The sequence below is a fragment of the Acomys minous genome, assembly GCF_964271855.1.
Source record: "Acomys minous genome assembly, chromosome: 4".
In the NCBI taxonomy this organism is placed as follows: Eukaryota; Metazoa; Chordata; class Mammalia; order Rodentia; family Muridae; genus Acomys; species Acomys minous.
Window position 1 is genome coordinate 11632308 of NC_140486.1, and position 23986 is coordinate 11656293.

Below are 23986 nucleotides of genomic sequence, written 5' to 3' on the forward strand. Positions count from 1 at the left end.
TCCTGCCTCCAGGTCCCCGCCCTGACTTCCTTTGATAATGAACAATAAAATGGAAGTGTAAGCAAAATAAACTTTCTCCCCAGTCATTTTCAGTCATGGTGCTTCGTCATAGCAATAGTAACTCTAAGACAATAAGAGCAAAGTTTTTGAAAACCACACACAAGAACAGTGTGTGTGTGTGTGTGTGTGTGTGTGTGTGTGTGTGTGTGTGTGTGTGTGTGTGTGTTTCCATTTACTTAAAAATATTCTGGTGTAATGGCTCAGTGCTTAACAGCACATACTGTTCTGGCAAAACCTTTCAGTTCAGTCCTCAGCACCCACATTAGGCAGTACACAATCACTTCTAACTCCAGCTCCCGGAGACCTGATGTCCTCTTTGGTTTGGCCCTCAATGGAGCTCTGCTGTGTACTCCCCCTTCCCCACCACCACCAACTTAAAATTTTTTAATCTTGAGATAGAGAGATGGCTCAGGGGTTAAGAGCACTGGCTGCTCTTCCAAAGGTCTTGAGTTCTATTCCCAGCAACCACATGGTGGCTCACAACCATCTATAATGAGATCCGATGTCCTCTTTGGACAGGTGTGTGCAGGTGTACAAGCAGGCAGAAGACTGTATACATAATAAATAAATCTTTTTTAAAAATGTAATAAATGGGGCTGGAGAGATGGCTCAGTGGTTAAGAGCGCTGCCTGCTCTTCCAAAGGTCCTGAGTTCAATTCCCAGCAACCACATGGTGGCTCATAACCATCTGTAATGTGATATGGCGCCCTCTTCTGGCAGGAGTACATGCAAGCAGAGCACTGTATACACTAATAATAAATAAATAAATCTTTTTTAAAAAGTAATAAATAAATACAACTTAACGATATACTTAATCCACTACCTGTTCGCTGCCATAAAAAGAAAAGTACAATAATTTCGGGGAGCTAGGAGTGTAGCTCAACAGGTGTGAAGCCCTGGGTTCAGTCCCTAACTACCACTGTCTCCAAAAGTATAGCTTTGGGGGGAAGGGGCAGATAATGCCTGTCTTCCTTAGAGCTCTTACTTCTCCTGTGACACTTCACTAGGGATTTTCTCATCTTGATCCTGAATTGAACTACCCATTTGATTTGCAGGAAAAATCAACTCCCTTTCCTTCCTTGAATCCTTGACTGACAATCAGGAGTCAAGCCTGTGTTGTATGTCTCTATAGTAACACCTAACTAATGTATACCAAATCTGTTTCTCCCATGCCAAAAACGTAGAATCCAAATATATAAAAACACCAAATTCCAATGGTCACACCAGTTAGTAAATCATTAAAATCTCACTAAAGATGATTAATGTTAAATATTCAGTGCTGATTAATTCCTATTGCTTGAGCTTTACTATTATTATAAACCCAACATTGTAGCTCATCAACAACAACAGAGCAGCCATACAGGTGCTTGAGAATCGGGATGTACCATGATGTAAGGTGAGCTTACGAGTTTTCTACATGCTTATCTGATACAAGTTTCTTCAGACAAGAGTTATACAGCTCTGGTATAGATTACTATCAAATGATGTAAAATTTAATGATTAAATTTCAAGTTTTAAAATGTGTTATTCATTTCCTCAAAGCATTCATAAATATACACACAAGCATATGCACATATTAAACAACTGTTGAGCTGCTCCAGAAGTACAGAGCAAATGGTAAGGGTATTAAATATGGGAATCGGTAAGAGTTGCTGAAAATCTCATCTCTTTTCTGCTTGTATGATCAGAGCAGGAGTCCAGAGCGAACTTTAAGTACATGAAAACTGTTAACTCATTTTTAGACACCTAAATCTGGACCGATTATGGTTTCGAACTGTTTCTAGTGTAAAATATGATCTTGCCAGGCACGGTCGCATACTCCTATAATCCCAGCATTCTGGGAGGCAGAGGCAGGCAGATCTCTGTGAGTTCGAGGCTAGCCTGGTCAACAAAGTCCAGGCTAGCCAAGCCTACACAGAGAAATCCTATCTCAAAAAACCAACCAACCAACCAAAATGAACATGACCTAAAATACTAATGTTTACTATGTTAACAGCATCCTGGCAATTTACTTTTATACTATCATAAAATTAATATGCTGCTTGCAATGTTAAGTGCATCGCATGAGTACCTGGTATTCCTAGGGGCCAGAAGAGAACATCACAATACCTGGAATTGGAGTTGTGGGCAGTTGTGAGCCAACATGTGGGTGCTGGGAACAGAACCCAGGTCCTCTGTAACAGCAATAAATGTTCTAAATAACTAAGCCCCCAGAAAATGAGATTTTAACACAAAACCTCAATAACAAGTAGTCTAGAAGTTTTCCCATGTATCTTTCTTCTACTTACTGGTCCAAACTTCTAAATGTTATACAAAGAATAAAAATCCAGCCAATCAATAGTTCTATTTTTGAGAATCAGAATAGTTCTCAGTCTCTTTTCTTGGCTTAGTATCTTCAGTCCTGATACCCATTCATCCATTGCATTTTGGGCTCCACTACTCACTTTCCTGCTTCTTCCTCTGGGCTGTATTCATGGGCATTTCTCAATGATCAGCACTTGCTAAAATACTAAGTACAGCCACATACCCTAAATGTAACAAAAATGGTATGGTATGTATGCTAATATATATGTTTGCAGTCTAATAAGAACTCAATTTAAGCAGTGAGCTCATCTTCATTAAGTGAATTCAGACATTTAAAAAGACATTTTTTTAATCAGGAGATATTTATTGAATTCCTTTAAAGCATCTATTTGGATAACTAGATAGTGGTCATTGTGACAAAACCACTTCATCAATGTAGTTTTCAATACTAAAGAATTCCCATAATAAACTCTTATTTAGCTGTAGTGAATGTTATTTTAAAATATCATTACTAACTTCCTTCAATTGAGCTCAAAATTCTCATTTATATCTCTACGTGTTCATTTTTTTGTTCATGTGTTAATGCCTAAATGTGATTTAGGTATTAAGTATTATGTCAACTTAAGGGAAACAGCCCAAATAGTTGAAATTTATAAAGACTTAAAATATAAACTCTCATGTATCCTTGATATAACTACAAATTTCCACCTTATATTTAACAGTGTTAAGTGCTTTTTTTTTCCATCTAAATAGTCTTGACATCTACCTTCTTAGTATGTGACCACAGTATAAACTCGCATTCTGTCTCCTATGGGGTAAGAGGAACGGTTTATGAATGAGTAAAAACTGAAATTCAATTTGTAATTAAATGCATAATGAATTCAAGGTGTTTCTGGCAACACTCACACACACTGCAACATGTGACTTCATTTAAGTAAGACTTTGCTCTTACCACACATGTACATTTTGCACTACACATGAAGTTACACCATGCCAATTGATGCCACTTTAAATGTCTTGGCTCAAATTCATCACTATTGTGGCCTGCCATGTTTCTACTGTACACAGGAATATAGTATTTAATTATGAAAAATAAAACTTAATTTTCTATAGCACTCTTTACTCCTCAGTATGTAAATATCAGTTGATAGCATTGTTGGATAGACTGTGTTATGTTTGACTTCAGGTATTCCTTTTAGAGTTGCTCGCTTGAGGTTCATTTTATAAAATCATTAAAGCCGAGTGCCATGACACAAGTCTGTAATACCAGTACTCGGGGAGGCAGAGGCAGGTGATCTCTGTGAGTTCAAGGCCAGCTTGGTCTACAAAGTGAGTCTAGGACAGCCAGGGCTACACAGAGAAGCAATGTCTTAAAAAAAAAAAATCACACACACACACACACACACACACACACACACACACACACACACAATCATTAAATAAATTGGGAGTAAGAATAAGAAGCTTTCAATGAGCCGGGGCATGGCGGCACATGCCTTTAATCCCAGCACTCAGGAGGCAGAGGTGGGTGGATCGCTGTGAGCTCAAGGCCAGCCAAGGCTACATTGAGAAACCCAGCCTCGAAAAACCAAACCAAACCAAACCAACACCCCCCCCCAAAATAAACTTCCAACAATTTCTGAAGTATTCCTTAACATAATTAGATAATTTTGTACTATGTATTTATGTAAATGAGAATTCTTAGCACTGACATATTCTCTGTTCAGAAACATCAAATATTTATCCAGAATCCAATGAAAGCGCCTATGTGTATGTGCTACCTTTTGTGTAAGTGGAGGCCGTGAGTGGTCATCAAGATGGGTTCTTCAGTCCCATCTCAACCTAACTTTTTGAGACAGGCTCTTCACCTGAACCTAGAGCTCACTGATTCAGCTAGACTGCATAGCCAACAAGCAACACTGGGGTCACAAACACACAGGTCACTTATTTATATGAGTGCTGGAGACTTAAATTGAGCTACTCACTTTGTATGTATAGCAAGTACCGTAGCCACTGAGCCATCTCCTTAGTCACCCACTTAATTCTTTTTAATGGATAAAAATAGGCATACCTATTTCATTAGTATGCAAAGTTTCAACTTTAATGGTAAAACATGTCTATATGCTAAAAAGTTGTTTCTAAACAAGTTATGATTTATTATCAGTTATGATTATTATCCCAGTGATTCCTGGGATCACATAAAAATTTCTCAAGCAAAAACTGATGAGTAGAAAAAGTTTGAAACTCTTTTGTAATCTGAAAACATGTAATTATATTTAAGACGATAAAGTAAAAACTAGAAATACTTAAGCACACATTGTCTTGACTTCTAGATTTCAGTAAGCACTTCAAAAGTGTACCTTCATTTGTTTATCATTTGACTTTTAGAAGTATCAAATGAACTGTCCCAAAACATTAATCAGCACATTAGGAAAAAAATCTACTAAACTGGGGCTGGAGAGATGGCTCAGAGGTTAAGAGCACTGACTGCTCTTCCAAAGGTCCTGAGTTCAATTCCCAGCAACCACATGGTGGCTCACAACCATCTGTAATGAGATCTGGTGCCCTCTCCTGGCATGCAGGCACATATGCAGGCAGAGTACTGTATAAATAATAAATAAATCTTTGAAAAAAAAAAAACAAACTACCAAACTATTTTCCTCGCTTTGTGTCACTAAACATAAAAACTTATTCTAACTAAATTGGTAAGAGAACCTAAGCCCATATCATACTGTGACATATAAATCATAGGTGGAACAGAGGTGCTTTATTTTAGGATTTTCCTTTTGAGGCAGGAGCCTAGGTTGGTCTTAGAATCATGGTGATCTAGCTGCTCAGCCGCTCACGCGCTGATGTCACAGGCATTAGCTACCACACCTGTTAGAATAAGTACAGAAAACAGCTCAAAAGTTTTAAGTCTAAAAAATAGCTTTTAAAAGTTATTTCAAGCTGGCGGTAGTGGTGCACACCTTTAATCCCAGCACTCGGGAGGCAGAGGCAGGCAGATCTCTGAGTTCAAGGCCAGCCTGGTCTACTAAGCGAGTGCAGGACAGCCAGGGCTGTTATACTGAGAAATCCTGTCTGGAAAAAACAAGATAACAAAACAAAAAAAAAAGGTATTTCAAAGTACATATAAAGAATTATAAAAAAGAAATCTGAAGTATATTCAAATTATATTTCAGACTATAATTCATTTATATATAATGTCCAGAACAGGCAAATTCAGAAATTTAATAGAGGAGCAATGTTGTGAACATCTAGGGATGCAAGATAACAAACAAGTGAGTATGAGCATTTTTTCACGTTGAAAATATGCTAAAACTGACTTGGAATGGTAAACATACAACTCTATGACATATACTTAAAATGGGCAAATTTTTATTATTAAAAAATGCACAAGGAAATGTTAAATAGACTGAGGACAGAGATGAGACTAACACACCCGTCTGAAGAATGCAATGGACTATCACAACAGTTTACGGCTGTCAAGATCTCTCTGTGAGGAGGAGCTGCTGCTCAACTCTCCAATCTGTCTTGTCTTAAAGGTCCAATAGCTTTCGTGCATCAGTCAGAGAGAGCACATGATAACACACACCCATCTGTTTGCCCATAGTTTGCTCTGTAAAGTGCAAAGGAAAACAGACGACTTTTCATGAAGGAACTAATGTGCTCCTCACATGGTGACCAGGTTCTTTTATCATCTCATGGAAACCTAGCAATGATTCTATGAAGCAGGCATTATTTTACTTCATTTTAACAGAACAAAAAGTGAGTCAAAGTTAAGGACTACCAAACATTCCAGCAAGTATACAAGTCCCAGAAGTGGCTCTGTCCTCACAAGCCGCCTGCACCTACGTTCTACTACACCAACATCCTTACCCCAGACTGAGATGTCAAATCTCCTTGTGAGGAGGTTCAAGCATATAACACAAGGTAAAAATATTTAAAACTCCCACTTCCCAGACATGTTCAGTATTTCCATAAAAATTTGATTTCCTGAAAATACTATGCCCACTTGAAAGTATTTCAACTGTACCAAAGCAGATGAAAACTGGCTTCTGCAGTCACTTTTCACAGACATCTGGTTTTAAGTGCAATGAACAATAGTGAACTATAAATTGACAAACCCTTTGGTCGGACTGCTTTGTGCTTCAGACATAAAGATGCATTTCCTTTTGGCAGGAGGGTCTTCATCTTCATCAGAAGAGCTCTCTATTGTTAGATCAATAACATCTATCTTCTTCTTGCTTGCATCACTGGCTACAGTCACTGAACAAGGTTTACTAAAGACACTTGAACCTGGATGTAGATAAATAGGAAGAAAACAGAAATACCAAAGATATAACACAACTAGCTATAAAAGTCTTAATACACACATGGAGGCGGGAGGGAGGGAGAGAGAAAACACCAGGGAAGCCATTTTTCTCTAGTAGGGACAAAGTCCAAGTCCCTAACTTGTCTGTTCACCATTTAGGTAGAAAACAGCCAGGGTTACTCCTGACAGAGGTCAGAAGCCTCTTTCATAGCATACTTACTCCTTCGAGTACTACAAGTACAGAGCCTGGGGCTGCTCATGTTGTCTTTCTAGGCTAGCAATCATTGTACAGACAGACCTTTAGGGCTAGAGAATTGGTCTTGTGTCATGGGACAAGAGTATACAGTGTGTCATCTGTGTGTATCATCATACATATGTGGCACCATTAAGCCTCAAGAGTATATGTAGTTTCCACAGCCGTATAGTTTAACATGCAGCATCACCAAATCAGAATTCAACACTTGAATTGTAGCAATCTTGCTCATATAAAGTCCCAACCTGGTTATCTAAGTTCCTGGCATGAATCATCTAGTCATCACCCATTCTGTTTATATAGACAATTACATTTATCATGTTACATAACATTTTTTTCTATTATCTGTCAAAAATGAGTGCTAGTTCACTGTGAAAAAACATTAGACAGTAATCAATAAAACCATGCCTGCCCACAATTTTTACACTAATAAGGACAACCCAGCAATGTGACCTCTCAGAGTTCTGTGATGATCACAAGAGAATATTTAACATTGCCGGAAAGTCTGTATTTTCCCTTCTTACTTGGAAAATCTGTTACTGCATTTTTCAATTTCAACAAAGCCGAGAAAAGTCAACTGCAATGAATTCAGAGGTGGCACGTACACATGGGTTTCGACTTCTCAGACTCCTCTAGTGCCCTCTCAGTGCAGACGAGCGCAGGGTATTAAAACTAGATGAGTAACAACTCGTTCAGGACACTGACTCCACAAGGATTAGTAAATGATATAGACAACCTCTCCACCCATACCGGGCTCTGTACAGATACACAAAACAATTTCTAACCTTTCTTTTTGTTTCTCCTGTGTTTATATCATACACATGCACACATGTGTCTGCATATATGTTGATATTAACCTCTTAATATCAAGCATCTTCCTCAATTCTCCTTTTATTAACTCAGGCAAGGTCTCACTGAACCAACTTGGTTACTTAGTCTAGCTCACTGGTTCCCACCTTCCTACTGCTGCACCCTTTAATAGGAGTTCCTCATGTTGTGGTGACCTCAAATCATAAAATTATGTTGCTCCTAATTTTGTTACTGTTATGTATCATAATACAAATATCTGTGTTTTCTGATGGTCTTAGGTGACCTGTGAAAGGGTCATTCCACCCAAGGTAGAGAACAACTTGTCTTAGGGATTCCTGTCTCTGCGTCTAGACCACTGGGATTCTACAAGGGTCCCCCATGGCCACCCAGTCTTTATGGGTGCCCAGGATCTGAGCTCCAGGCTTCATACTATACCCATCCTCAAGGCTAACTTAAGAAAACTTACACTTATTTTGCACACAAAACACTATTTTAAAAGCTTGAAAAATGGTATAGAAATTAGCACATTCTTTAAGAAAAAATTATTGTGGAAGGACGGATAAAGACACAGTTAACAAACTAAATTCTAAATGTAATTCTAGTGGCTGGGGTTAATATCTCAGAGTCTGTACTCCACTGGGTGCTCCTGCCATTCAGCACTTACTTTCTATTTTTGTACACTGCTGGCTGGCTACTTTCATAGCTTCTTTCTTAGGTCTCATGGGGCACCAAGAACCATCTTCTTGGAATTTGATTTCATCCACATCAGAACACTCATTGAGAATTTCCATGAAGAGCCTATAAATCAATTGGAAGTACATATATGTCATAAAAAGCCAAAGATGAAATAGGAAAATAGTATACACTGAAGAAAAGAGTAATAGCTCTAAACTTCTTTTGGAACTTCAATTATTTTATACTTTATGAGGCAGGTAAAGAGATGGATGGACAGGCAGGCAGATATAAAGGATAGGAATAGAAATCAGGGCTTGCAGCCAGGTGGTGGTGGCACACGTCTCTAATCCTAGCACTTGGGAGGCAGAAGCAGGTGGATTGCTGTAAACTAGCCTGGTCTACAAAGCAAGCCCAGGACAGTCAAGGCTACATAGAGAAACTGTGTATTAAAACAAACAAAAAACAAAAACAAACAAAACAAACAAAAGAAAAAGAAAAAAGAAAAGAAAGAAATCAGGGCTTGCAACAGCATGCACTCATACTTAGACACATACATATTAAAAATAAAATCTTTAATAAAAAGACCTTATTTATTAAACCAGTTCATATAATTTTATTTACACACACACACACACACACACACACACACACACACACACACACACGAAACCAGAATAACCTACACACAAATTACAACTTTAAACTTAGCAGCTCTGTACCTCTTTAGCTACTATTGCTTTGCTTGTTTTGAGACAGGGTCTCACTATGCAGCTCTGACTAGCCCCAAACTCAAGAGATCTGCCCACCTCTGCCTGCCACCTGAGTGATGGGATTAAAGATGTGTACCACACAGCACGTTGTTTCCTGGCCCCCTCTCCCCCACCACACCTTTTCTATTTCTTTGTCTAACTACTTGCCTAGAGTTTTACTTACCCAGAGAAACACTTACCCATCTAATATCAGACTTTCATATGCAGCCTTTTTGTCACAAACAGGACAAATCCAGGTGGGCTTTTTCTCATTCATTTGAAGATAAAGGGCAGCATCAAAACACTGCAGATGTGTACAAGTCACTGCACGGCATGGGATTGTCAGCCTCATTTTTCCTAACTACAAAATAGGGAACACAACATGGAAACCAGTACAAATAGGACAAGAAAGCCTACAGGAGAAAAAAATGTATTTTAATAGTCTTAACAAACCAGGCGTGGTGGTGCATGCCTTTAATCTCAGCACTTTGGAGGCAGAGGCAGGCAGATCGCTGTGAGTTCAAGGCCAGCCTGATCTACAAAGTAAGTCCAAGACAGCAAGGCCACAAAGAGAAATCCTATCTCGAAAATCCAAACCAAACCAACCAACAAACATAAAAATAGTCTTAGCACGTCAAACAGCATGTTCAAAATAAAAACCCCAGCCTAAATTTACTCTCATAAAGTTTTTTTTTAAATCTTTTTATTTTATGTGTGGTCTCAAGATTTTTGAAAGATCCTTTCACTTTAGTAAAGTCTAAGTCCAAAGGCAGAAACACACACACACACCACCACCACCAAAAAAATCCCCACCCAAATCTGCTTCATATCTGACTCCTAGTTTCACTATTAAGAAATCAGCTAAACATTTCTTCCATGCCCTTTTATAAATGTTCTAAGCAAAAATCAAGTACAGATTGAAAAAAATATTTTCTCCCAAATGGTGGCATGTTTTACAAAAATCTGTACCTTACTGTGTTACCCAATTTAGTAGCTAACACACACAAGTCAGTATAAAAAAAGCAACCAATAGGAGCTAAAGAGCTAGACCAATGGTTCAGAGCACATACTGACATTAAAGAGGACCTGGGTTCACTTCCCAGCACCCTCATCAGATGGCTCACAACCACTTATAATCCTAGATCCACATGCCTCTCCTCTCCACGGGTACCTGCCCTCATGTGAGAAAAAACACACACACACACCATCACATACTTTAATAAGTAATTTTAGAAAAAGCTACTGTGATACAAAGACATCATGGTTTAATTAGTGTACTAGTGATAGGCATTTATATTGTTTCCAACCTTGTATCACTGTAATATAAATAAATACCTCAAAATGAATTTGGGGGGGGGGGGTCAATGGGAAATCTTTGTAGACTTTGAACATTGACAAAGTACCTAAAATAGAGAAATCTACTGATCTGTAAATTCATGTACATTAATGTGCTTTATTCCACTCAACCATTATCAGTGTCGATGAATTTTTGCTTTTCTCCAATCTGGTTGGCAAAAAAATACTCCAATTTTCAGTGTGAATTAAAGTTCTTCTTCTACTGTAAAGAGCTATTTGTATTTCTAAGAACTCTCTAGATACACACTTTACTCATTTTTTTAATGTGGTCACTAAATTTGTCATTTATTTATATGGCTCTTTAAATATAAAGAATAATTAGCTGGTGGTGGAGGCACACTACTGTGATCCCAGCACTCAAGAAGCAGAGGCAGGCAGATCTCTGTGAGTTCAAGGCCAGCCTGGTCTACAGGGAGAGTTCCAGGACAGCCAAAGCTACACAGAGAAACCCTAAACCTTGTGTGTTACAAAAACTGAAAATATTCATGAAAACTTTTTACAGTCAAATATGTCAACTTGCAGTATGTTTTTTATATAGCTATACTTATATTGTGCTCAATGCTTAGAGAAGAGGTCCACTGACATACACAGCCACATTAGATCAGGTGGGTTTCTTTTATATGTCATTTACAGAAAACCCCCATTTTTAAGCGGGGTTTTTTTTAATTAAACATTCCTTTCAACTAGGTTTATACCCACAAGGACATCTATTTCTGTGATCCCTCAATGCCAGCTCAATACCAGCTCATCAACTGTCCTCACTATCTGTTGACTAGGTAATAAACACTAGAAAGAGGGCAAAGATAAAACAATGAGAAGGAGAAGGAGTTCTTAAAAGTTAGTGATCTCGGGCTGGAGAGATGGCTCAGAGGTTAAGAGCACTGGTTGCTCTTCCAGAGGTCTTGAGGTCAGTTCCCAGGAATCACATGGTGGTTCATGACCATCTATAGTGAGATCTGGTGCCCTCTTCTGGTGTGCAGGTGTACATGCAGACACACCGTTGTATACATAGTAAATAACCAAAAAAGTTAGTGACCTAGCCTGTTGAGAGGCAGAGGCAGGCAGATCTTTGAGTTCAGCCAGTCTGGTCTACAGAGTGAATTGCAGCACAAGCAGGGAAACACAGAGAAACCCTGTCTCAAAATCCAAACAAACAAGCAAGTCCGGAATTTAACCCCAGATCAACAGGAAATGTACCCTGTCTTCTTACAATATACGTTTCCCTATTTTTCCTTCTTTGAAAACAGACATCTCTTAGTTTTCCAGAATCTTACAGTGAAGCTAAGACCTACAACACACTTACTTCTAATTTAGATAAAGCTGCAGAAATTAAGACAGCTGGACTCCTGAGAGTTCCGTAACAGCCAGTAGAGTTATGTGTACATGCAAATGTTCCTCACTGCCTTCATGCGCCTCTAGCTTCATAACATTAAAATAGTAGGGAATTTAGTCCCTACCTTTCCTGATTTAGCTAAGCTTCTGTCCTACTCAGAATGGAAGTTGACTTCTATTTAGCACTCAGTGTGAATTTTTTAACCCTTTCAATTATAGCATGAACAGTTTTAAGAACTTTTCTAAAATCAAACTACCTCTACAGTCTTGGCAGGCATCTCTGTAAGTTTTTAAATACAACTGACCGTCATATTCAATTTCATAATTTTATATCAATATAAGTGCGTTTGTTTCTTTAGACTATGAGTGTGTAGAAACAAGCCATTAAAATAAGCTGAATAAGTTACACTAACTCACTCAACAGAACGCCTACAGAAATTAAAACAGTTTAACTACTAATACATTAAGATACCTGAAAGACAATAAACAACATGAGCTAGAGAGATTAAGCAAGCAAACAACCAAACCTAGGTGTGGTGGCATGCTTGTAAGCAGTGCTGCGGAAGCAGAAAAGGGCAGATCCCTGAGTTCGCTGACCAGACAGCCCTAACCTGACAGGCAAGCGCCATGACCAAGTGAGATCATGGCTCAAAAACAAAAACTAAACAGTTACTGAAGAAACAACACTTGAGACTGACCTCTGGCCTCACATGTCAAGGCAAAAGGAGGTCCACTAAAAAGAAGTGTATTCATATTTTAGCCCAACCTGGTAGCAATTATTGGAAATAAAATTGGAAGAATTATCAGAATAAATGCTTTATTCTTGTTCCACTAATGACCCTGTGATTTGGGCTACCCAACCTTGACCACTTTCCTCATCTGCAGAGTAAAAATAATGCTCCTATCAGGGCTTCTTAGAACATTTACATGTTGAGGAAACTCAGCAATTAGTTCCTTCTCTCCCTGCTCTGATATTACCTTCTCTCCATTAAATTTTTAAAAAACATATGCCTCACAATGGTAGCAATCATCAAATGTCATCCAAAACTCCAAAAGAAATTCATGACTCATAGGTTTTCTCACGAAGTTCTTCTAATTTTTAAAAGGCTTTCTTCCTCACACAGATTTTAAAGAAACTTTCTTCCACTATTCCTGACATTCCTCCACCTCTCCTCATTCATCACTAGTGCAGTTTACCACTTTCTCATGGGTTGTGTTTTCTAACTAGACCGTCTACTTTCTGTTAGCTCAGTGCCAACCACAAAGCACACAGAAGGTATTAGAGTTGCTGATTGATTTCTCACCCAAGTCTCTATATAAGGATATATGACATAAAAAATTTGTAATTTAAAAGTTCATTGCAGAGGGGCTGGAGAGATGGCTCAGCAGTTAAGAACACTGTCTGTTCTTCCAGAGATCCTGAGTTCCATTTCCAGCAACCACATGGTGGCTCACAACCATCTACAGTGTGATCTGATCCCCTCTTCTGGTATTTAGGTGTACATGTAGATAGAGCACTCATATACATAAAAATAAATAAGCACATTGCAGAGACAGCCCATACATCCTAACTCATAAAACCAAAAGCACCCGTTAGCATTTATCAGACTCCAGGAATGGTACTGCTATTATATGCACTCTGATAAAAGAAACTCTTAATATGCTTACTAAACTGCATTATTTACAGCACTGATTTATGAAAGGCTTTCTGAGCTTAGGCTTTTTTCTCTGACATAACAATCTTGTAGGTTATTGCTTCATAATTGCTCACAGAATACAAAACAAAAACAAAAAACAAAAAACCTTAACACTTACTCATAAAGATATCTAAATAGAAAAAAAAGAAAAGTTTAGAATTCTACCCAAATACTCCTTCATTCATCCCCACCCTTACTTTTTAAAGCAGTTAGTTATTTATGAAAAGAAAATTTAGTCAGAATGTTTTGTCACTTTACTTACAGGGCACATCAAAGAGACACGAAGACTAGTTGTAGCAATTTCACTATCAGGATCTGCAGTAAGTTTTTCTTTAACTTTAAAAAGAAGAAAATGGTAGTAATAAATTTTAAAATTAATGGTGATATTGTAGCAGAATTACAGAAAACATCTTGTAAGTTCCTACTGCCCCCGCCCCGAATAGGTTAAGAAACACAAAATGTTGAATATTAATGTAGTGAAAACATAACCACATGCCTCTACATATTTAATTGAATTTTTAAGATTTTCTTTTTAAAATGAAGCCACTGGGAAGGAATACTTTCAAACAAAAAATTGTTTTCAGGATTTAACAAAACAGTTAGGAGAGAACTTTGGAATGGAGCAGGGGCCTGAGCTATAATGTTTTCCATCATATACTCATTACATTTTTATTATGCTACATTGGTTGTTTTCAACAGCTGCTAAATTTACAAACAGAAAAGATACATTCTTTATTTCTTCTACAACTGAAAACAATGTGGTAATGTGTCTGAGATTTCTTCCAATAGCTAACACAAACACAAGTTATGTAACATGAATTATTATTTATATGTGTGTATATATACAAACATAGACATAGACTAAAATAGAAAAATATATACATATATGTGGTGTACATATGTATATATTGGTGATTAACATTACTGTTTATAGTTGTGTATATAAGGGTTTCCCTCCATCAAAGTGTCTTATATGTTTAGTCTTACACACTTTACTTACTTAGTGCTCTGGAATGGTCAGGATTCCTAATACCTTTCATTTTTAATCTCTGTAGTAAAATGGTTGATGTGAGTTGTCGTACAAGATACACAGACATGGAGTAATTCTACAAAAAAAGAAAATCTGTTTTAAAGACAAGACAGTGGCTGGGCAGTTGTGGTGTACTTGGGAGGCAGAGGCAGGAGGATCTCCATGAGTTCAGGGCCAGCTTGGACTACAGAGTGAGTTCCAGGACAACCAGAGCTGTTACACAGAGAAAATCTGTCTCGAAAAACCAAATAAAAATAAAAATAAAAAAATAAATGAATAAAGACAAGAGTATTTTCTTTACTTATATAAAACAGAGATGGGCCACCTAGTCTACAAAGTGCGTCCAGGACAGCCAAGGCTACATAGAGAAACCCTGACTTGAAAAATCAAAGAAACAATTTACTTAATTTTGGCAAAGCATGGTGATGCACACCTTTAATCCCAGCACTCAGGAGGTAGATATCTGTGAGTTCAAGGCCAGCCTGGTCTACAAAGTCAAGTACCAGAACAGCCAGGGCTATTACAAAAAGAAACCCTGTCTCAAAACAACAACAACAACAAAAATATAGATGGAAGAAACTCTAGGCTCTAAAAGTAATACTCAACTACCTCCAAAGGAGAGCTCCTCCTTAAAGTCACTTGTGCCAGGTATTCTGTCACAGCCTGCGACACAAAGCTGGCAGTCTAAGATGATACGTCAGTTCCCAGTGAGGACACTTCATATTACCCAGACAAAAATTCTTACCTTTCCAATTTCAGATGCCCAAGAAATAGAAATCTGATTTGGCACAGCTGAAGACAACCTAACTAAAGATGTAATATTCAAGGGGCGTCCAGGGCGCTTCTGTTCAATCCCATTTTTAGGTGGTGGTGCATAGCCCTATAATCGTAAGAAGATAATTTTAAAGGTCTGTAGGATTTAAATGTTTTTCTCCAAGATGTAAACAGGATCTCAGCTAATTTTTGTTATATCATGTTATTTTTATTTTATCTTACACACAAATACACCAGAAAAATTTAAATCCATATTCCATCATTAGCTATGAATCTTTTTATAGACAACCAATCTCTACAGATAAACTGACACCTCACTAACAGCTCATCAAAACAGACACACATAAATGAGGGAGTAGAGTGCAATCTTTGGGAATTAAAAAGGAATTCATTAATGAACTTTAAAGGGCTCATTAAACTCTTGTGAGTAGTTAAAATGCTTTCTCTTGCCTCTTCTGGAAGAGAAACTATCATCTTTAAAAGCAGGTTAAGAAACTGAAGAGACAGCTCAGCAGAATGCTGGCTACTTCCTGAGAGCCTGAGTGAATCCCACTAACCTATACCAGGCAGCTACAACCACCTGAGACATAAATGTCAAACCATCACGCTGCCTTTTCTGGACTCTGCTGGCACCCATAGACAAATGCATGCACACATATCCAAATAAAAAAAGAAGCAGAATCTTAAGGGAAAAGGAAACCAACAACCCCATAAGCTTTTAAGAGGCAGATAGATCTGAGAGTTCCAAGTCAGCTAGGACTACATAATAAGCCCTCTGTCTCAAAACAAAACAACAAAACCACACAAAAACAAAAACAAACAAACAAAAAAACCAGGGTTAATACATTTTAAAAAACCACTACTTCAGTAGGTATTAAATTGATTTGAATTTTCTTCAAATAGGAAACCTATTCCCTCTTTACTTCTAGTATATACAATTCTCAATTACTAAAAGCCTGTGATTTTTCAAAGGCAAAATAATATACCTTTTAGAAAAAAAAACTTCCTTTGCTGCAGTAATGCCCCCATATTGAAGAGCAGACAGTATGCTTCACTATGTATGATAACCATGCTATTCAGAGCTTTCCCTAACACACTACTGTATTTACACACCAAAGAAATATAAGCACAATGAATTGACTACCATATTCTGTCTTCCTCCCTCCCTCCCTTCCTTGCGACACAGTCTCTCTTATTAATAGGCCTAAGCTCTGGAACTCATTATGTAGACTAGGATGGCTTTGAATTCAGAGATTCACCCTAGGACTCTGAGTGCTAGGATTAAAGTTGTGAACCACCACATATAGCCCTAGCATATTCTTTTTTGACAGGAAAATCTTCTGAGGAACTTTTCATTCTATCATTAGAGCTTACATTTGTATCCTTTAATAAGAAAAAGCTTTACAAGTACATCTAAAAATTATACTTCATTCCACTAACACACTGCAGATTTCCATGAAAGTAAAAAACAATCTTAATTGTGAGTGTTAAAGCTAATAAAATCTGGAATCTTGCAATAATTCTAGGTAAAAGGTTTTCAGGCAACAGCTAAAATCCATGCTAAAATACACCCAAGTCAACTTTCTTTCACTGTCACTTAAGGGGAGAGTAGTCATTATTAAGAGAGTATCCCTGTCGAGCATGGTGGTGCACGTCTCTAATCCCAGCACTCGGGAGGCAGAGGCACTCGAATCACTGTGAGTTCGAGGCCAGCTTGGTCTACAGAGTGAGTCCAGGACAGGCAAGGCTAGAACACCTGTCTAGAAAAACCAAAAAAGAAGAGAGGGAGGGAGGGAGGGAGGGAAGGAAAGAGAGGGGGGGGGAGAGAGAGAGAAAGAGAGAGAGAGAGAATATATCCCTATGACAATTTGTCATCGATGGCTACCAACAAAATTCTAAACATCATCAAAATTTCTGGTACAAGGAACTTGTAATTATGCCATGAAAATAGAAGTGCTGTGTGTTTATATGTTTTTGTTGTTTTGTTTTTGGCTTTTCGAGACAGGGTTTCTCTACGTAGCCTTACTTTAGGTGTTGGGGAGATGGCTCAATGAACACATGAGGACCTGAATTCAGCCCCCCCAGCATCCATGTAAAAAGATGGGCTACAAAGGCCTTTAGCCCCAGCACAGAGGGCAAAGACCAATGTATTCCGAGAGCTGGATGGCCATCCAGTCTGCCCAGGCAAACCAGCTTCTAAGTCATTAGAGACCTGTCCCAAGGCAGTAAGGAGTGGTAACACTTAACGAGCAGTACACACGGGAGTACCAGTACTAGCATTTAAGCAATTATAAATACAAACTTTTGTTTCTGTCTGTTTGGGACCTTAAAAATAATTCTGCTTTGGCTGTATTTATTGGTAGGTTAACCAATACAATCAGTAGCTTGGAGTCTGCCAAAATGATAATAACTCATGTCCTAGCTAAATATCAACTCTAGTTGGAATTTGAGTCACAAGGCATTTCAACCATCCGAAAAACAGAGAAAGCAATAAACATATCGGAGTGTTAAAAGCAAGGTATGACATTTGCTCAGCATGAACAAGGCTGTGGGTTCAAGTATAAGCACTGCTTCACTCTTTCCAGTACACCAGACTCAGCTCTTTTATTTCTTTAATCTTTTTTTTTTTTTAAGTGTGTGTGCATGTGCAAGCTGGCAGGAGCAACAGGGTGTTGGAAACTGGAACTGAAGTTACAGGCCATTGCGAATTGTCCTATGTGAGTGCTGAAAACTAAACCCAGGTCTTCTGCAAGAGCATCAAGTGGCCTTAACCACTGAGTCATCTCTCTAGTCTTTGGGTTTAAAATTTTATATACAAATATATTTAATAGGGAATGTTGTGTTCTTTCTATGGTATACCACATCATGAGGTAAATAAAAGCTAATTGTCCAATTTTCATTGACTGATCAATCCAAGAACTTTATACTCTCCACTATAAGATTCCCATCAAGGGGAAAAATTTCTCCGTAAAATTGCTTTAATCAGGGTGTTTTATAAACAGCAACAGGAGAGGCTGGAGAGATGGCTCAGCGGTTAAGAGCACTGGCTGCTCTTCCAGGGGTCCTGAGTTCAATTCTCAGCAACCACATGGTGGTTCACAACCATCTGTAATGGAATCTGATTCCCTCTTCTGGTGTATACAAAACCAGAGCATATATATTTATTTAAAAATAAATAAATAAACAGCAACAGGAAAAGAGACTAAGATTGTTGGTGAGTTCCAGGTTCAACAAGAGACTCTATCTTAAAAAAAAAAGTTAAGACAGAGATAAGGGAAGACAGCTGAATGTCAATCTTTGGCATGCACATAAACTTACAAATTAAATGGTGTGGCCACCTCAGTGGATGAAGCACTTGCTGTACAAGAATAAAGACCAAGCCTCTGTCCCCAGAGCCCAGGAAGAAGCCAAGCTGACAGGGTAACCTCCTATAATTCCACCACTCAAGAAGCAGTGACAAGATTCCCAGAGCAAACTGGATAGCTAAACTAGCAGGAATTAGAGAGCTCTGATCCAGTGAGACGCCCTGCCTCCAGACATAAGGTCAAGAGTGTATAAAGACACCCAACATTAACTTCAGAACTCTACATGCATGCACATACATCAGCTTACACATGCCAAATGTGAACACAAAATAGTACATATATGCATATAACACATACATTAAAAAAGAAAGAAAGAATCTTGAAGTGGCAGAAATAAAGCTGACTTCATCACTTAATACTATTCCCTATTCCATTTACTTCATACAGGCAATAAAGCAGCCACCTGTAATGGGTCAACAATGACTGGATATTGTAATAGTCATACAAGTAAGGACTTAGGCTAAGTCAAAGACAAGTTATATTCAGATTTGCCATAGGAAATTCCATAATTATATCAAGGTTACCCCTACAGGATCTGTTTTCAGCAATTTAGCAAACTGAAATCATGGCAAAGAACAAGTCCAAATCCTCTGTGGCCTCTTAGTGCTTTTTACAATTAGAATAAGGTCCCACAAGCTATAGGGCTCAGTTCAACCCTAAAGATCCACTGTATCATTCTTGAGGCTGTAGCATACTTAATATGATTGCTATGAACCTCAGAGTCCTGTTAAGTGCAAACGAAGACACTATATTTCATTATCCTAGTGACTAGTAATTGGGGTCCAATAGGCACTTTGAGAAGTTTTTCATTGGCTGCATGTAAGCTTATGTTATCTGTTCCGTAAGATTTCCTGGGCACGGTGGCAAACACCTATAATACCAGAGCTCAGGAGACAGGCAGGAGGACTGTACCTAGAACAGCTCGGCCTATATGGCAAGTGTCAGGCCGGCCAGGTCTCAAAATAACAAGAAAATGGCTTCATGAGATTGAAGTAAAGGCCTCTCTATGAAATACCAAGCCCCTTCTTGCTTTTCATCTTTGAAATATGCTTTTGTCTTTCTCATAGTACTCACATTTTTCTCCTTCACAGGCACCCCTGACTCAAGGAGTGAGTGACAGCCCCTTAAGATAAAGGATGCTCATATCTTCACAGTCACATATAAGGACTTAAGGGTCCCTGGTACTTTAGCGCAGAGCCCAACATTGACTGTCTCACAATGTACTCAAGTATCTCATCTTTTTTTGTCTCAAAATGTCTGGAAAAGTAACAAATTGAGACCCATCAGAGTGAAGTTACAAACCTCATCCATTAAAATACTAAACTAAAGCATGATACTGACTGGGCCATTTAGAGTTCTGTAGAACTTATGCAGATATACTGTATAACCATCATAGGACTATAAAAGTTTCAAAGAGTTAAGGAAGAATCTGGTACACTGCAAACAAACTCCATCAAAGGCACAGTCATATCACACTGGGTTGGTTAAGAGTGAGCAAAAAGCCTCAACAGTTTTATCTTTCTTCAAGGATAGTAAAAGAGGTAAACAGAAATGAGAACCAAATGAGTATTAGCACATACTAAGCAAAAATAAATGTGAGAGAGAAATCACATATATGCAGAATCACCCTATGATTTGTGATTTTGCCAGGCTTCCTTTTTCAAACATCAAACTACCCAACTACCCAACTGGCACAACGGAGCTGCTAAGGGAATGCCAGTGCAGAGTGGAAACACCTGAATTCCAAAGAATGATGGGCAGGGTTCCACTGCTGCAGCATGAGATAACACAACTGGCCTACAACTTCGAATTTTCTTGACTTTTGTTTGAATGCTTTTTGGGTTTCCCCAACAACAGGAATAACTCAGCATAACTGGCTACCGTCCACAACTGGATTGACTACTCAAGAGTTAAGTAACTTATTTCAAACATTACAAAGGTGATTTGGACTTAAACAGTCAAAAAGAAAAAAAATGTATCAGTTGATGCTGAGAGAACTGGCTCTGGTAGAATATATAAGTACAGTAATTCAAAGCTCATATGCTACAGTTAAAAAAATCAGAACTCTTATGGTTCTATTAGATTTTCCAGAACCTCTTAATAAAGTTACTAACTCTCAGTATGAAGAAACATGTAGAAAGTGCTGAACTTATTCCAGATGATTCAAAATTAAATCTGGTACAGGTAATTCGAAGCAGAGATCATCCAATATATCTAACCTATATTCAACCTCATGCTGATTTGCTGGGACCACTGACATTAGGAAATGCGGTGATAGATCAATTATTAATAGAAAATGTATTAGAAGCTTCAAATCATCATAAAAGCCATCAGGTAAAAAGTGAAGGTTTAAATTTTTCTCTAACCTGGCGATGAGCCAACAAAATTATAAAACATTGTCCTATTTGTTTTTTGTATAATCAAACTCCATTACCTGCTAGAAGTAACCCTAAACTTAACCAAACAAATGAAATTTAGCAGTACTTCATATAATTGATACCTATTCAGGATTTCAGTTGGCTTCTGACATGAGTTCTGAAAAAGCTGATTCTGCAGTTACACTTTTATTAGAAGTGATGGGTATCTTAGGGATGCCTTTACAAATTAAACCTGATAATACTCTGAGATATATATCCAGTAAAATGAAACAATTTTTAGATATTATAACATAAAACATGTCACAGGTATACTTTACAATACTAAAGATCAAACAATTGTAAAATATCCAACTGCTCTTTAAAGGAAATGCTCAGAAAACAAAAGAGGGAACCAGGCATGGTGGCACACACCTGTAATCCCAGCACTCGGGAGGCAGAGGCAGGTGGGTCTTTTTGAGTTCGAGGCCAGCCTGGTCTGCAAAGGGAGTCCAGGACAGCCAAGGCTACACAGAGAAACCCTGTCTCAAAAAAACAAACAAACAAAAAACAAAAAGGGGATATAAGGTTTCCCAGAGATAGACAAAATAATCCTTTATTGAGTTTAATTTTTAAACTCAATGCAGCACAGTTGCTGAAAAACCATAGGACGTTAGAAAGGACTGCTGAATTGAATCAGGCTATAAACTTTAAGAATATGTTAACCTCAGGATGGATGGGGAAAAGAATATGCTCTTGTTTCAACAGGAAGCAAAAAGCTGTGAATTTCTTCAAAGTTAATTAAGATTAGATTTGACCAGAGAGACCTCCTGAAAATCTTGGCTGCAGACATGATGGAAGAGACCCAGAAGAACAACAAAACAGGTGACATGATTGCTGATCCCCTTACATGGGAATAGCCAAGAGACTGGCAGAGATATGAATGTTGCTGCATAGCCAATGACATCTTGGGTACAGTGTTCTCATGACTTATTATTTCATATCACTCCTTTACATAGCATGGGTGGAGATTTATAGTACAGCTTGATTATAAAGTCCAAATGGACTGATAAAGTTGACAGATGCCTTTCTCCTACTCAAACACAGAGCAAAGAATGACCTTTAGCTGATTTTTTGTTTGTGCATACCATATACTCTATACATATGTTAATGCAGAAATGTACTTAACAACGTTACCTTTAAAAGTGTATGTGTTTCTGGAGCAAAAGGACTAGATACCAATGAAGACAAACCAAGTAGGCCAGGTCATGCAGCCTCAGAGACTACCTCAGCTATTTCTTCTTCAAAACTTTCCCTCCAGGGCAGCTTCAAAACAACTGTTCCAATTGGTCTAGCCTCACAGACTGCTTCAGCCAGGACTTCAATTAAAAACCCTGCACTTTCCTAGCCCAGATGGTCCCAGATCCTGGATAGCATGTGAAACAGCCAGCTCTCCCAAGACCTGGCCAGTTTCCCAATTTTCCTAGGGTCCCCAAAAGATGCCTTGACCCACAGACAGAAGGAATGAATTTGAAGAACACAACACCTTTGTTTAGTATGTATACAGCGCTCTGCCTGCATGTACACCTGCATGCCAGAAGAGGTCATTAGATCACATTATAGATGGTTGTGAGGCACCATGTGATTGTTGGGAACTGAACCCAGGACTTCTGGTCCTGGGAGAGCCTAGACTCCCCAGACTGCACTGTGACTTGTTCAGCTGCTCAAATGTATATTGTTCACATACTCATTCTAAGTCAAGTCTCAAGCCTACCAGGAAGTCAAACAGTTTCCCTGTCTCTAATAGCTGCTTTTGCTGAATGGCAATTTGAAATACCAATGGAATCATAGAACACTCAATCACAACAAATACACATGCCCCTCCCCTTTGTTTTAATGCTTAGTAAGGAGGCTTCTCCCCCACTTCTGAATTACAGTACTGCTGGCCTTCTATACAACTGTACTAACTTAATGATGTATTCCAGACCTCAGTGGGAACTAACATATAGTACAACTCAACAAGTGAAGTGCTATTTTAAGACCTAACAATTGGAGAATTCTAGTTATCTCAGGCCAAAACAGGTTGTATATGTTCATATGAGTTGCTTCACTGTTAGGCAACAAGCTGTCAATCAAATATTTGCTCCTGGGGCCAAGTGCATCTATCTATCATCAAGGCCAAGCTTTAGAATCCTGGATTCAGTTGCTATTTCTGCTTTCTTTGATGGAATCTTCAGACCAAACCCAGCTAACTCAGAACTTCACCACAACATATTTTGTATGCTCAGCTGTCTAAGTTCAGCTTAGATATGTGTTGGTGGCTAATCTGGCGCTGTGTATTCTAATGTTAATTACTGGCCCCCAAGATCTGCTTGCTAATCAGACTGCGTTCTCATGTATATCAAGTGATGTTGCGCATGTGACTTTGCTTGCCAATATTCTCTGATTGGTTAATAAAGCTGAAGCGTGTAACAGGGCAGGGGGGAAACAGGTGGTGTTTAGGCTCCCGGGCTTGAGGTCTCAGAGGAACCACGAGGATGGAGGGAGAGAGGAAAGGAAGATACAGAAACAGGAGAGCAAGCTCGAGAGCAGGAAGTTGTCATGGGGCAGTAAGGACCATAAGCACATGGCCATGAGGGCTGGCCTGATAGAACCTCTCTAGAGATGGCTAGAATTATTAATCAGTATCAAGTTGTTACTGTTCCTACCCCTTCTCAGAGGCTTTTTAAACTTACACAAAAATATGGTGAATACATAGCAACTTACAGGCAAAGGAAAGAGTTTCCCATTTACTTTTATACACAAACTATTGGGATAGTTATCTTCTTGAGGGCAACTGGTCTCTGCCAAGCAAAGTCTGTATTTAAAAAAAAAAAAAAGTTAGGGCATCAAAACATGCTTACATGTTTTTT

General features: G+C 38.4%; 1 protein-coding gene across 9 annotated transcripts in view; it reads right to left on the minus strand.

Moving 5' to 3' along the window:
* PIAS2 (protein inhibitor of activated STAT 2) overlaps positions 1 to 23986 on the minus strand; it is an 84348-nt gene that overhangs the window by 17506 nt on the left and 42856 nt on the right. For 8 of the 9 annotated variants that reach the window (XM_084780980.1, XM_084780979.1, XM_084780981.1 and 5 more), the window contains exons 5-11: positions 23841 to 23931; positions 15327 to 15461; positions 14552 to 14657; positions 13814 to 13887; positions 9367 to 9527; positions 8407 to 8540; positions 6492 to 6663 (exon numbers count right to left, since the gene is read on the minus strand). In XM_084780980.1, the coding sequence (XP_084637106.1) occupies positions 6492 to 6663; positions 8407 to 8540; positions 9367 to 9527; positions 13814 to 13887; positions 14552 to 14657; positions 15327 to 15461; positions 23841 to 23931 (873 nt within the window). Of the gene's footprint in view, positions 1 to 2032; positions 2235 to 6491; positions 6664 to 8406; positions 8541 to 9366; positions 9528 to 13813; positions 13888 to 14551; positions 14658 to 15326; positions 15462 to 23840; positions 23932 to 23986 lie in introns of those variants that run through there. The other variant, XM_084780985.1, reaches the window with a different exon arrangement.